General features: G+C 62.2%; 1 protein-coding gene across 2 annotated transcripts; it reads left to right on the forward strand.

Moving 5' to 3' along the window:
- The first annotated feature begins 118 nt into the window (after positions 1 to 118).
- On the forward strand, positions 119 to 10,854 carry RRP9 (ribosomal RNA processing 9, U3 small nucleolar RNA binding protein). 2 transcript variants are annotated; one of them, XM_075939479.2, is made up of 15 exons: positions 119 to 276; positions 734 to 816; positions 2,994 to 3,109; positions 4,999 to 5,066; positions 5,360 to 5,401; positions 5,936 to 6,062; positions 6,832 to 6,953; positions 7,483 to 7,575; positions 7,789 to 7,889; positions 8,445 to 8,579; positions 9,038 to 9,100; positions 9,169 to 9,326; positions 9,946 to 10,025; positions 10,111 to 10,184; positions 10,593 to 10,854. In XM_075939479.2, exons 1-15 carry the CDS (start codon positions 202 to 204, stop codon positions 10,783 to 10,785), a joined length of 1,530 nt encoding a protein of 509 aa, XP_075795594.2. In that variant the 5' UTR covers positions 119 to 201; the 3' UTR covers positions 10,786 to 10,854. The 2 variants fall into 2 exon arrangements, with proteins under 2 accessions (XP_075795594.2, XP_075795596.2); XM_075939481.2 differs by having other exon boundaries at positions 9,169 to 9,314.
- The last annotated feature ends 3,823 nt before the right edge of the window (positions 10,855 to 14,677 follow it).

Consider the following 14,677-nt stretch of genomic DNA (forward strand, 5'->3'; position numbering starts at 1 on the left):
GGTTCACAGGCAGCTCCGCTCGCCAACAGGAGGCAGGGGCGGGGCCCAGCGGCGGATCTGGCCTATGGGAGAGGGAGGCGGGGTCCGGCCCAGGAAGGAACGCGGACCTGGAGGCCCCCAACCAATGGGAGGGATCCGGGGGCGGGGTTAGGGCGCCACGTGCAGCTGGCGTGGAGCGAGCCTCCGCAGAGCCGGGGCAGCATGGCGGCAGCGGGGGCCAAGAGGAAGCAGCAGCGAGCGGCCGCGGCGGGGGGAGCCGGGCGCAGGCGGCGCAAGGTGGGGGCGGGGCCCCGGGAGTGCGGGGAGGAGGGGCCGGGAGGGCAATGGGGTCCCGTGGGGGTGGGTGATGGGAGCAGGTGGGGACATGGGGGTCCCGGGGGGAATCGGGGTGGGTGGAGGCGGGAGGGAGGGGGAGGGAGTGGGGTCCCGGGGGCCGTCAGTCTGGTGGGGTTGGGGGAGGGAAGGGAAGGGGGTGGGCAGTAGGGCTGGGGGGGGCGAGGGGAATGGGGCTGGGAGGGGGGAGCGAGGGGAATGGGGCTGGGAGGGGTAGTTTTTTTCTGTTTAATATGGGCTGGCGGTGACAGAGCCTTGTGGGGGATCGCAGGGCAGGTGCTTTCCCTGCCTGTCTACAGCCGCCCTTTCCCCCTCCAGTGATGAGAGGAGACACTGGGGGCTGCTGTCCCCACCTTGTTGCTCTAGCTGGGATCTGTTGACAGAGGGTTTTATTCTTGAGGCCCCTGATGCGGAGGAGAAATCCTGGCAGAAAGCAGGCTCGAAGCTGAACGAGGAGATCTCCAGTGACTCCGATGCAGAGAGGTAACGCACTGACCTTAAGGCTCCCCGAGCCAGCCATCCTGCAGAGCAGGGCCTAGGAGACCCCTGCACCGTGCTCCCGCGCCCAGTCACTGTAGACTGAGCAGTCCCTGCCGATGGGGGTAAACAGGCAGGGAGACAAGATGGGACCATGCGGTGCTTTTCTTTGCATGTGCTTAGGATAGTGTTATGGGAGGGGTCCTGGCATAGCCTGTGACATGAGCTTCCCCTGTGGAGTTAAGGACTGTCCCTGCACTATGTATAATACATCCCCGAGCACACCACTGCTCCCTTGGGGAGGGGAGAGCGAGTCATTGCTTGGCTATAAAGCACTCAGTGCTACAGCAATACAAGTATCTGCACAGACTAGAACAGTGATGGGCAACCTAGGCTAGCGAGCGGCCTCCTTTATCCCGGTGGACTGCAGGATTGGTGTAGCCAAGACAGTCTCCTGGGGTCGGTTAGTTTTGCTAACCGCACCTCTGTCCCTAGGATTTGTGGGATGGGCCGGCTGAACCGGAGCCGGGCTGGGATTGTGAGAGCCATGTGCTTCCCTCTGCCTGCCCTTGCTTGACGTGTGTGGATTAGAATCTGGTTGTGCATGTCACACTTTGGTCCAAACCAGGCTTTCACAGTCCCCCTGACGTCAAGCCGTGGGGTCAGATGTTGGAGGGGGTGTCTGACACTAGATGGTGGGAAACCCCCCAACCAGGGGCGCGCTGGCCCGGTGGGATACTGGGAATTTCCTGGTGGGCCGTCGTGTCCGCATGCCGTTGCCCCTCACTCCGAGCGGCTCTGTGTCCGCGCTGTATGCGGCACACAGAGCCCAACCTGCCGCCTGCGTCGCGTACCGGACATGCTGCAGGGAGCGGGGCTTGAGGGGCATGTAGGGGTGACGTCAAGGGGAGGGCCGTTCTCAACCCGTTTCCCGGGCCTATTTTGATTGCTAGTACGCTTCTGCCCCCAGCCCTGGCAAACTATGCCCTTAATTAGTTACAAAACTTGGTGCTTGAGGCGCTTCTAAATAAAGTTGCATGGAGTCAGTTTATGTATTTCAACTGCTGTGATTGAATGGCCTCCAGACGGAAAACTGATTTTCTTGACTGGGCAGTAGGCCACCAATGGCCTAGGAAGTGAAAAGGGTTCTGGGTGGAGGAAAAGCCCTCCTCCTCCTTGAGATAGTTAAGACCAAAGCAGACTGTGAAGAGCTTCAAAAAGATCTCCCCAAACTAAGCGATTGGGCAACAAAATGGCAAATGAAATGTAATGTTTGTAAATGTAAAGTAATGCACATTGGAAACAATCCCAACTACACATACGAGACGATGGGGACTAAACTCATTTAGCTACAACTACTCAAGAGCGAGATCTTGGAGTCACTGTGGAGAGTTCTCTGAAAACATCCACTCTGTGCAGCGGCAGTCAAAAAAGCAAACAATGTTAGGAAGCGTTAAAAAAGGGATAGAGAATAAGACAGAGAATATCTTATTGCTTCAATATAAAGTTATGGTACGCCACATCTGGAATACTGCGTACAGATGTGGTGAAATCATCTTAAAAAAAGATATATTGGCATTGGAAAAGGTTTAGAACAGGGCAACATAAATGAGGAGGGGTTTGGAACGGGTGCCATATGAAGAGAGATTAAAAAGACTTGGATTTTTCAGTTTAGAAAAGAGGAGACTAAGAGGGGATATGATGGAGGTCTATAAAATCATGAGTGGTGTGGGAAAAGTGAATAAGGAAAAGTTATTTACTTATTTCCATAACATAAGCACTAGGGGTCACCCAATGAAATGAATAGGCAGCAGGTTTTAAACAAACAAAAGGAAATTTTTCGTTACTCCGCGCACAGTCAACCTGTGGAACTCCTTGCCAGAGGATGCTGTGAAGACCAGGACTTTAACAGGGGTCAAAAAGAACTAGATACATTCATGGAGGTTGGGTCCATCAATGGCTATTAGACAGGATGGGTAGGAATGGCGTCCCTAGTCTCTGTTTGTCTGGAAATGACGACGGGAAGGGATCACTTGATGATTCCCTGTTCTGTTTACTCCCTCTGGGGCATTGACCGCTGTGGGCAGACAGGACGCTGGGCTAGATGGGCCTTTGGTCTGACCCAGCGTGGCCGCTCTTGCGTTCTCCTGTACCCACGCCCACCTCCCCTCTGTCCCCTGCAGCCCTGCGTTTGGCGGGAAGCGGAAGAAGGACCATGAGGCCGAAGAGATTGAGGAGACCGCCCAGGAGAAGAAGCTGAGATTAGCCAAAGTTTACCTGGAGCAGCTTCGACAGCAGGGTGAGTACCCGGCAGGCTGGGTGCGCCTGGCTGGGCAGTGGTAGGGTGCAGCAGGCTCAGCCCCACGCCCAGGGACGCAGTGCTCGGGGCTGAAACGTGGTCTCTGCGGGGCTGCGATGGCCTGATGAAATTTACTCTTGAGTGCAGATCCAATGCCGGGGGTGCGTGCATCGGGGGCAGGCTATGTAGCTTAATGCGTTTACTAGCATGTAAAGCAGAATCCAGTTACGTGCTGGCGGGGCTGAGTGTGGCAACGGGGCGCCCTCCCGCGGGCAGGCCACCCGCAGCAATGTACGATGGTGGAGGGGCGTGGCCTAGCAGCTCTTGCCTCACCTGGCGCCCCCTAGTGGTGTCTCATGCCCTTGCCTTGTGGTTGGGTCAGGCTCCGTCCCGTCTACGCAGGGGTAACAGCGTCAGCGTCAAAGCACCCATCTTTTCCAGGGTCCAGCCTCTGCAGCCTTTGCTCCACCTCCCAGGATCTGCAGATCTCTCTTGCTGGCTGCCTCCCTGGGCGTCTGGCTCCTCCCAGACCTTTCCTAGAGTCTCTCTTCTCAATGGCCTGCTTTAGGGGGTCCCCTTCCCCCTCTCCCATCAGGAGCCGTTCCAAGGCACAAGGTCCTCTCTGTAGGCTCCTCTCCGAGCCGGGAGCTTCCAACTGCCCCTCGAGAGGATCCTGGACCACCTCCTAGTCTCCCCCCAGAGCAACTGCAACATTTCTCCCTCCAGCCACCGTCTGCTCCTGACTTCCCCTCTCTTATAGCACCGCCAGCTGGGCTACAGCTTCAGTTCAGCCTGACCCACCCCCCAACTGGGTTAATGGGCCGTTCCCTGTCACATTGGCCTTCTCAGGCATGTAGAGTGCCTCTGAAGACCAAAATCTCCAGGCTGTGGTGGGGGCAAAGCATTGGCGAGAGTGGATCTAGACCAGAACTGCCTAGAAGCTGCCTTGTCTAAAAGCTTCCACTCCCTGCTGTTCGCCTGGGCAGGTCTGGGTGCCTGTCTTGGCCTGGTGCCCCTGCCCGGAGAGGGGTCCTTTTTAACCTTCTGGCAGCTCTTGTTTCTGGGCACTGACCCTTGTGGCCAGTTGTCCCATAGGCTCAGCTGGGAGGGAGCCAGAATCATCAAAGCACGAAGGCTAGACCTTGTCCCTTAACAGCCCTCGAGTGTTTGCCGAGTGGTGACTTAGCTACTCTTCTTTGCTGTGGTTTCGCAGGCCACTGGGTAAACCGGCCATTGGTTAATTACCCAAACGTACCCCGTCTCTCTAGCTGGAACGTGTTGGACCATCATCCTTTGCCTGTAATGGGAGCGAAAGACTTTTTAACGTGTTCCAGATCAATGTCGGTGGCTTGTACTGAATCTGCTAGGCACACCTGCCTCGCTCTGATGGGTAGAGCAAGGGTCGCGTTACCGCTGTCTGGGGCACGCGTCCGCGGGAGTCTGGCAGTGAGATCGAAGGCCTGTAGCACCTGGTCTTGCATCTGCTCCAGTTTGCTGTGATACGGGCAGGCGGCCGCCCCGGCGTTCGGCCGCGTTCACGCCAAGCCCTGGTTCCGTTCCCCGTGGGTCTGACGCAGCCGCTGGCGGGCACGTGGGACTTGGCAGCGGCAGGACCATCCCGAGACGCCAGCCGCTTTCGGGCCCCCTTGCGCGGAACCGCAAGTGCGTGGTGATTTCCATGCGGTGCTAAGGGGACCCAGTGAGGACGCTCCGGGCGGGTTGGTCGCACCGGCAGCACCACTTAGCGGCTGTTTGAAACATCATCCTGCCCCTCGCCCCCCAGGCTAGAAAAGCTTTACGAAGCCCTGAAGGAGGCTAGGGACTGCTGACAGCACAGGCATAAAGATAAACTCAGCGTAACGGGCTGTCTCTGGGGTGTCTTTGGGCAGAGGAGGAGAAGGCAGAAGAGGAGGCCCTGGAAAGAGACTTGGTTGCCGGCCGCCTGAAAGACGATGTGGTGAGTAGGCTGCTGGAGGGAGGAGGAGTTGGTGGCTCTAGGGGCTCCTTGCTTGTTTGCCAGCGTCTTTCTGAACCACACCTGCCGCTTCCCTTCTGCTGCTCCTAGAGCCCCAGGGCGGCTGCCCCTTCCGTTCCGCCTGCCCTGGCTCGTGGCTCCGGTCTCCAAGCTGTGAGCATCTGCTCCCTCCCCTGCCGTGGCCACCTCTTAGAAGGGTAAAGCCACCTCCACCATGCAGCGCCTGGGTGTGTAGGGCCTTGCTGCTCGGGGCTGACGTCTCCTTCTTTCCACAGCTGGAGCAGAAGGGAAAGCTGCAGCGACTGGTCGCCAAAGATGTAAGTGTGAGACGCTTCCCTGGGCCCGCACTCTGGGCAGGGGCTGGGAGAGGTGTGGGGAGCCCGTTCTTCCATCGGGAAGTTGATCTGTGTCTTGTCATGGGATCCCTTTCTGGCCTGGCTCAATCTCCCCACCATCAGGTCAGCTGCAGTCCCGGTGTCCTCTGTGGGAGCGTGGCCTAGTGTATAGAGCACTGGACTGGCACGCAGGAGATGTGGGTTCAATTCCGTGCTCTGCCACTGCCTCCTGTAACCTTGGGCAAGTCACTTGACGTGTCGGTGCCTCTGTTCCCTATCTGTAAAATGGAGGGAGCAGCACTAGCCTACCTCCTAGCCGTACTCTGAGCGGTGCGTAGCACTCTGTTGTTAATAATGGGGCGGGATAGAAGTATCTTAAATATTTGAAAATCGGAGCCTTCCAGAGTTGAGTGCTGCCAGCTAGATCTTCGAGGTGCCGCGTCCCGAGCTGGGTGGCGCCCGAGCCCTTTGTTAATGCAGCGCTGTGTGTGTGTGTCTGTGCGTGGGTGAGAGCAGTTGCAGCCTCCAGATCCAGCCGCCATCCGCGTGCTGCGAGGTCACCAGCTGCCCATCACCTGCCTGGTCATCTCTCCGGATGACAAGAGTGTGTTCTCGGCTGCCAAAGACGGCTCCATCATCAAATGTGAGTCCTGCCCGCCCTCCCCACTCCCCTTGTGGCTGGCAGGTGGCAGCCTGGGTAGCAGGGGCGTTTTGCCCAAGGGCAGCTGGGAAGAGCATCCTCGTCGATCACCCGGCTCTGCCCATCCCCCGGGTGGTGCCAGGGCCGCAGGTGTCAGCTGTGCAGGGCTGGCTTTGCCTGTCAGTTTCGAGCTTTGCTCCTGGCCTGCTCGCATGGGAAGCCTCTTGCTGTTACAAGAGATTTTCGGGCTGGGGGCTCAAAACGCCTCCGCCCTGCCCTTCCGGGGGTGCATCCAGCTCCCGCTGCCCTTCCGGGGGTGCATCCAGCTCCCGCTGCCCTTCCGGGGGTGCATCCAGCTCCCGCTGCCCTTCCGGGGGTGCATCCAGCTCCCGCTGCCCTTCCGGGGGTGCATCCAGCTCCCGCTGCCTTTCTGGGGGCACTTAGATCTTGGGGACCCAGCTCCATTGATCCTCCTGAAGAAAATGGGATGTGGCTTATCAGAGGCTATCGTCACTGCCTCCGCTCCCCGCGCCGAAAGCAAGCTGTGGGGGGGGCGCCCCCGCGGCTGGGTGGGACCCGCGCAACCGCGCTTGGCTCTGGACAGCTGCAGATAGCGGGGGCGAGACGGGAGAGGCTAGTCCGTGGAGCGCAGCTGGAGAGGTCTGGCTGGGACGGGGGGGGGTCTTTCCAGCCACTGGCTTGCTGGCCCTCTGGGGAGGCGCTGGCTCCGTCTCCGTGCCCAGGCAGGGGCTGACGCCGCTCTCGGCCGCAGGGGACGTGGCGAGCGGGAAGAAGCTGCACGTGATCCCTGGCGGGAAGAAGGGGGAGGCCCAGCACGTGGGCCACACGGCGCACGTTCTCTGCATGGCCGTCTCGTCGGATGGCAAATACCTGGTAAGGAGGCGCGACCGGGCCTGCCCCTCCCCCTCGGAGCCCAGCGGCTGCTCCGGCAGGCAGAGCTGGGCGTTGCCGACGAGTCACGGGCGGAGCGTGCCCGGTGGGTAGCGTGGAGGGCGAGACCCTGCGGGGGAGCTCGCGCTGCTCCGGGCAGCTCCCCACCCGGCTGTGCGCCCAGCGGGCCCCTTCGCCAGGCACCAGCGGCTCGCCGCGGCCACCCGGGCGCCAACGGGCCCGTCCCCAGGGGAGGAGGAAAGACGAAGGCTGCTGGCTTGGAACAGCCCCCAGAGCAGAGCGACGGGGTGGTTAGTGGAGAAGCCCAGCTCCCCTCTGGCGGAGGCGTCTGCTGGCCGGCTCTGTCCCTGAGTCTCTGGGGGCACGTGAAGCCAGGGCTGGGGGCTGGCAGCAGCCGGCTCTGTCCCCAAGTCTCCCTGGGGGCACGTGAAGCCAGCGGGGGGTGGGGAAGCAGCAGCCGGGCCAGCGCAGACCTCGGGAAGCTGGCGAGCGTGACCTGTCTCCCTGCCAGGCCACCGGAGACCGGAACAGCCTGATCATGATCTGGGACGGGGCCACCTGCAAGCACCTGTATAAGTTCACCGGCCATCGAGACGCTGTGTCGGTGCGTGCCCGGGGGGGCCCAGCCTTCCCTGCTGACTTGGGAAGCAGATGGAGGGAGCTCTTGGGCGCCTTCACCTGCCGCGCTGTGTCGGAAGGGGGGGGGAGAGCTGCCTGGGTGGGTCAGCTGGTCGACCTTCGTGGGGCTGTCTGGGATGGGGGGGGCATGGCTGGGTCTGAGCTCCAGGCCTGCCGTCAGCCCCTCCCTGCCCCGCAGGGCCTGTCGTTCCAGAAGGGCACGCACCAGCTGTACAGCGCCTCGCACGACCGCTCTGTCAAAGTCTGGAACGTGGCCGAGAACGCCTACGTGGAAACGCTGTGAGGGCCGGGCATGGGGGGCTGAGCGGGGAGGCGTGTTCGGTGGCTTTGGGGTGACGCTAGAGCGGAAGTGCTGGGATTCCTGGGGAGGGAGCAGACTTGCCCAGCCTCACGTTGGCCCCCCGGGTTGGCCTGTGGTCCCTGTTTGAGGCTGCCCGTTCAGTGTGGGGGGACCCTGTGCTCAGCTTCTCCAGATCTGCAGCACTCCTCCTGCCCCAGGGGGCGTGGCCCAGGGCTGGGAGGGCGTGGCCCAGGGCTGGGAGGGCGTGGCCCAGGCACCAAAAGTCTGAAGCCATTCCTGCCAAGCGTGGCTGTCTGCTGTAGACCTCCCCGGGCCCTTGGCCAGCTGTGTCTGGCGAGAGACACACTCTCGTGTGGGCGTGGAGGCCTGGCAGGCCGTGGCCACGCATCCGGGAGCGCAAGCACCGTCGGTCCTGTGGTGCTGGGCTGGGAGGCTGGGAACGCAGAGCTGGGGTGGGACGGGGGGTAGAAGGTACCAGGCTGGACTTCCTGAGCCCGGGATTCACCCCCTGCCGGGTCTGCCTCCGACTCCAGGTTCGGGCACCAGGACGCGATCACGGGGCTGGACAGCCTGAGCCGGGAGTGCTGCGTCACGGCGGGCGGGCGCGACGGCACCGTGCGCGTCTGGAAGATCCCCGAGGAGTCGCAGCTCGTGTTCTACGGGCACCAGTAGGTCCGGGTGGGGGCCTCGCGACTGCGCTGCCCCCCTGGGCCCTGGGGCCCGGCGGTGGGTCAGGTGCCGCCCGCAGTAGCTGCCTCACCCACTGAGCTGCCTTGCTAGCGTGGGCAGGAGAGAGGCGGGCACGTTGGTTGGCTACCCCAGCGGCACATGGCAGTCCCCCACCGGGCTCCCCTGGCAACGCACTGCGGCCTGGACCTGCCCCGCCGGGCTGAGCCATGGGCCAGCCTGGCAGCGGAAGGGGGAAATCTGTCCTGCTTGGAGGGATTGTTCCACCTCCAGGGGCAGCCCAGGCGGCCTGCTGACCCCATGGTCTCCGGGGAGAGGGGGCCCGGGCAGCGCTCAGTTCTGGATACGCTGGTTGGGGGGCTGCCCCGGCCGCTCGGGCTCTGGCCCAGGCCGGGTAACATCCCGGGGCCCGCGGACTGCAGCCCTTCTCCTCCCCTAGGGGCTCCATCGACTGCGTCCAGCTGATCAACGAGGAGCACATGGTGTCCGGCGCAGACGATGGGTGAGTGGTCCTGCCGGGGGGCGCGCAGGCCGGGCTCCGGGCGTGGCCTCATCCGCCTCTCCTCACAGGTCGGTCGCCCTCTGGGGCCTCTCGAAGAAGAAGCCGCTCGCGACGGTGAGGCAAGCGCACAGTCGCCACGGGGCCCAGGGCCTGGAGCAGCCCTACTGGATCTCCGCCGTGGCCGCTCTGGCCAACAGTGACGTTGTAGCTACAGGTGCCTCGCGCTGTGAGCCCCTCGCTTTCGCTGTTGCTTTGGGCGGGGGCCCTGGCTCTGGGTGAGGCTTTGGGCAGAGCACGGTCCTGCCTGTGCCGTGGCTGAGCCGGGCTGTTCTGAGGGGCTTGCATGGAAAGCAGCTAGACCGGTGGTTGCCTCCAACTTCCCTCCTCTTCCAGGGGCCTGGCTCTGCTCTGGCAGCCCGGGGAATTCCGCCGCAACCGGCCTCCGCTAGCCCCGGCTCGGGCCCCCTGCTTAGAAACTAGCTGCCCAGTGGGGGCAAGGAAGGGGGCTTGGGTTGAAGTGGGGTCCGTGTCACGTGCCACAAGTGAGGGGCAAGGCCCGGACGAGAGGTCTGGGGCCGTTGGCCGGGCCTCTCCAGCGAGCCGTGGCCTCGTCACTGGCACGGGAGTGCTGGGTCGCTCCCCGCTGGTCCTGCCACGCTTCCCGGGGCGAGGGGGAGCCCCTGACCCCGGCCGGGATGCGGTTCTCCCCCGGAACAGGCCAGCTCGCTGCTCCCGCTATGCTGCCAGCACCTTCGACGTCTGGGCCCCGGGGTGGGGCGCCAGCCGCAGCTGCCAGCAGGTCGGGCCTAGGGGTGAGGGGGCCTCACGTGCTGCTCTGCCCGCAGGCTCGCACAGTGCCAGCGTGAGGCTGTGGAAGTGCGGCGAGGGATTCCGCCGGCTGGAGCCGCTCTTCGACATCCCCCTGGTGAGGAAGGGGCGCGGGCGCTGGGGGGGCCGAGTCGGGCAGGGAGCCGGCCAAGTCCAGCCTCACGCGCTTTCCTCTCGCTCAGGTCGGCTTTGTCAACAGCTTGAAGTTCTCCAGCGCTGGGGATTTCCTGGTGGCTGGGATCGGGCAGGAGCACAGGTACCGGCCTGGCCGCTAGCGACGGGTGACACGGGGGCGTCCCTGTGCAGGGGGTGGGGAGAGCCTGAGCTGGGGGCTTGGAGAAAATCCACCATCATTTGTCACTGTCTTCAGCTGGGCCGATGGGGCTCTTAGATGCCGGGGAGGGGCGTGTGATGACGGTGTGCCCGAGGGGGGAGGGTAGAAAGCGGACCTGCTCCCCCCTCAGAGCCCAAGTCTGAAACGCCACTTGCCGCTGCTCCAGGGCAGCCGGGTCAGCGACTTGCTTTCCCCTGGGGCAAACCCAGGGCGGCTCCCGGGGCCAGTAGGCTGGGGCGCTGCAGAGCACTCCCACGGCCCCTGGGGGGCGCTAGCCCGTGGAAAAGCCCTGAGGGCCAGCCCCACAGCTTAGTGGCTCTCTCGTGGCAGGTTGGGCCGCTGGTGGCGAATCAAAGAAGCTAAAAACAGTGTCTGCATCATCCCACTGAAGAGGCCAGGAGTGGGCAGCACCCCACCCATTGGCAGTGCCCCGCCCGCTAGCAGCACCCCGCCGCCTGGCAGCTCCCCACCTGTGGGCAGTGCCCCGCCCGCTAGCAGCACCCCGCCGCCTGGCAGCTCCTAGCCGCGCCTGCGGGTGGTTAGTGGAGACTCTGGAGTTAAACTGGCACATTAAAAGCAACCTGTGTATGAACCTGTCGGCTCGCAGTGGCCATGGCTCGGCTGTTTGGGTGCCAGCAAAACCGGCCGGGTGGAGCCATGGGCGGGCTGGGAGCCATGCCCGGGTGGGGCTAACTTCTGGGCCAAGGTTGTGGGGGGCACGCTGCCTCCTCCTGGAACATGGCTGCTCCAAGGCCCGTGGATCCTGCAGCCCGAGGCCAGAGCTCGGATCTGCAGTGGGGCTGGCTTACGCTGCCGCGCCTGCCTTCGCTTGCACAAGGAGATGGGCGCGGCGGGACAAGCCCTGCGCACACCCCGGCTCCTGCGGAGGGTCGATCGTTCCTCTGACCCTGCGCTGCAGCGTTGGGCTGACCATGCAGAGCCGCCAAAGAAAAGCAGGAGGCCTGGAACCGGCGGGGGAAGGGGATGCCATTGGGCCGGCCACAGGGTGAAGTGGCCATGGGGCAGGCCAATGTGGGCAGCTCCCACCCATGCCCGAGGAAGGGAGGCACCCAGGGCTGGCGTGCCTTGCCCACGCTCACACCGCAGGGAGCTGGCGCCCACTTTCCTGCCTCCCCCAACCCCGCCACCTCCTGCTCTGTCCCCAGCGCCACACAGTTCAGCCAAGGAGCCCCCCCCAACCCCCTGCCACAGAGACACGAGCCAGAGGCCCCGTGGTGCCTGTGGGCAGCCATTAAAAACCCGCACTTTATTTCCATAAATTACCCAAAAAACCACAAACTGGCTCACAAAAAAGATCTACGCATAAAAACTCGCTTGGTTGGCGGTACACATGGCACAACGCTACTCCTAGGCACGGGCCAAGTAACACGCACGGGGTTGTTAGCAGCCGGCTAATTAGTATAATTGTCTCTCTCCCCCCCCCCCCCCCCCCAGCCAAAAGGCGCCTCCCAATAAATAGTTTATAAAAATTAAAAAAAACACCATACAGAGTTAGGGTGCCTAGCCCAGCCTGCCGTTTGGTTTTTGGGGGCTCGCTTGCGGCGAGCGTCCGGCGCCCGCGGGTACAGTAGGAGCCGCACGCGGCGCCCGCGGGTACAGTAGGAGCCGCACGCAACGCCCGGCTGTGCCCGTGGGCGGAGATGAGCGATGAAGCGACGCGCTGATTTTAAGGTTGCGCGCTCGTGCCCGTCCGGCAGGCCAAGGGGCCGCCAGGAGTCCTGCTGGACTCAGCGGCTGGAATGGTGGCACCGGTGTCCCGGCTGCGGGCTGGGCACAGCTACGCACACTGGAATGTTAGCGCTTAGCACCGACGGCATGGGGCGACTGGGGAAAAGCGGCGACCCACAGAAACCGCGAGAGAGCAGCAGCGTGGTTGCTTAAATAAGAACTAGTCACTCACCTGGATTAAATACGTCTATGGTGCTACAGAGAAACAGATTTTTTTTTTTTTTTTGGCCGCCCCAGGCAGTTGAATAAACACGGGTGCAATCTCTGCTCTAGTGCTACTCGGCCCATCAGGGCCTTTGGACTGGTATTTCCCAACAGGAAGTGCTGGCTAGTGATGTCATTTGAGACACAGGAAGAGCCGCTCCTCCTCGGAATGCATTTGAAAGCAAATTCTCATTCAGGATCTAACTTGCTGCGCCCTCTCCGCATCTTGCCCTGCGGTTCCTAGTTCGGCTAGCCGAGTCCATGGGCAAGGGCGGCCTTCCCCCCGGATCCCAGCAACGTGAAAGCTGATCGAGTAACAAGCGAGTTGCAAATAAGTGTCCTAGGTCCTGCCACAAACATGGGGGCTTGACGAATCCCCTTGGCCTGTCGCCTTGTCCCTGGGGCTGACGCACAAACGGGAAACCGTATCGGGCAGGGAGGGAGAAACATTCTACACGACGCACGGTCAGGTGGGCAAAGGACCCGCTGAAGAAAGCAGACGCCAATTTTTGATTCTTTACCCTGACCCTCGGAATCGTAACAGGTAAGATAATACAGTGCCATTTGGTGTAGGCGTTGACAGGGTAAAACGGGGGTGTTTTTGGAGAGCCCTGCAAATCCGGGGACCGTTTTTGTGGCTTGCAGTTCGGCTGCAGCTACAAAATGTTGTATCCAGGCCAGGCTGTACTAGGGCGGGTTTGAGTTGTTATGATACATGAAGATGGCCCAGAAGGGTTTGTCCTTGCTTATGCTTTCCCCCTTACAAATCTCAGGAATAGCTACATCAGAATGGCCACACTGGGTCAACCCACTGGTCCATCTAGCCCAGTATCCTGTCTTCCAACAAGAGCAAGCAGGCTGGTGAGGAATAATCAGAATTCGCAATAACCTTGCTGCCCCTATTTTTGCTGGTGAACTCCTTGGAGGACTGGAGAACTTGGGTAGCAGCTTTTTCAGCCCTCACCAGAGCGGCCAGGGCTTGCAGAGACTTCACAAAGAAGGTTTTTCTCCCAGGGGTCTGTTAGGTGTTAGAATTAAATGGGAACTTACAATAAATAGAAGCAAGAGTTTTAAAGGGCCTCCCAGCACATGCGTTTCACTTGCCCAGGCTCTTGCAATGACCTAGCTGTCCTCCAGCAAAACCAAGAATACTGAGGAAATTTGGGAGGGGAAAGCATTTAAAAAAGGGGGGGGGCTCTCAAGCTGATTTATTCCTCCCCCAGAAAACAGTTTGGGGCCCACGAGGATGCTGTTTGCTGCGCTCTGAGCAGCTCCAGCCTAGCCCGGTGCCCTTCGCTTTCCTTTGCTCACCAAGCAGGGCAGATGCGCGGCCGCAGTAAAGCCCAGAGCAGGGTGGCTTATTGCTGCTTTTGCCGCGGCGCCAGCTCTCAGGCAGCGTTGCCGGGCAAAGTTACGGTTGGGCTGTTTCCCCACGGGCTCAGCCCGACCCCTCCCTGAGCCGCTGCTCACCAAGGGCATGGGGGCGCAGTGGGGGGATGCTAATGCAGCAGGAACTCAGTTTTCCTGCTCTCTCTAGGAGCAATGGGGTGCACGTTTAGGCAGCACGGTCAATGGGGAAGTGGGGAGCAGCCGGAGCCCAAGCCGCGGATGGTGCTCCCTCCCTGCAGTCTGTGCGGGGGGACTCTTCCCCTAGGGGCCCTGTCCCCCGCGGAGGAGGCCTGCTCCCAGTGGAGTCCAGCCTGGGGCCGGCAGCTCCTCGCTCACTCCGTCTCTGGCTGGCCCCCGGTTCCCATTTTTCCACTTGTAGGAGTTGTCTCCAGCCCCTGCTAGCCTGTCTCAGCAGCCCATGGCAGGGCAGCCCCCCTGTGCCACGCCCTGGCTAGCCCCCATGCCCATCCCTGCCTGCCCTTGCCACACAAAGCCCTATTACCCCCCGCCCCCCCAGCACGCTCCGGGTAACGCTCCAGCCGAGCCAGGTAATGCACTGGCAGCGGGGTTGGGGGGCCACCCCGGTTCCTGGGGGGGGGCTGCCCCAGCCAGCTCTCTGCTCATTTGGAAGCACCGGTTTGTCCATTTCAATGTGAGGCTCAGCTCAGCCGGGGCAGGGAGCTCCAGTTCCAGCCAGGGATCTCCCTGCAGCCCCCGGCCCATGGTCCTGCGGAAGGACCTGTCTGTCCTCTTGGAGGCATAGCACCGTGGAGCCCTTGGTGTTTCGTCTGCCAAGGGGCGGGGGGTGGAGCAGCAGGGAGACGCGGGCAGGTACCACTGCTGGGGTTTTGCTCTCCCGTAGTCCGGCCTGCATGAGGTAACCCGGGGGGCCGGCCCCCTCGGAGAGGACGTGGCTCCTCCAGCCCCTGCGGGGCCATTCAGTGCAGTCACGGCTGCCCGGCCGGGTTGTGCCTCGGGGCAGGGCGGCGGACGGTGACGTGCAGCTCTCGCGGGACCGCCCCTCTCCTGGGGGAGCGCGGCCAGCAGGTCAGGCGCGCCGCTTTGCGGAAGGC

The sequence above is a fragment of the Pelodiscus sinensis genome, chromosome 11, assembly GCF_052426305.1.
Source record: "Pelodiscus sinensis isolate ZL-2025 chromosome 11, ASM5242630v1, whole genome shotgun sequence".
In the NCBI taxonomy this organism is placed as follows: domain Eukaryota; kingdom Metazoa; phylum Chordata; order Testudines; family Trionychidae; genus Pelodiscus; species Pelodiscus sinensis.

Excerpts from the sequence above, each read along its gene's own strand:
- RRP9 (XM_075939479.2), top strand. The coding sequence starts at position 202 with ATGGCGGCAGCGGGGGCCAAGAGGAAGCAGCAGCGAGCGGCCGCGGCG. Across the intron at positions 277-733 it reads CCGGGCGCAGGCGGCGCAAG|GCCCCTGATGCGGAGGAGAA; the intron begins GTGGGGGCGGGG and ends TTTATTCTTGAG. Across the intron at positions 5,402-5,935 it reads AGCGACTGGTCGCCAAAGAT|TTGCAGCCTCCAGATCCAGC; the intron begins GTAAGTGTGAGA and ends GGGTGAGAGCAG.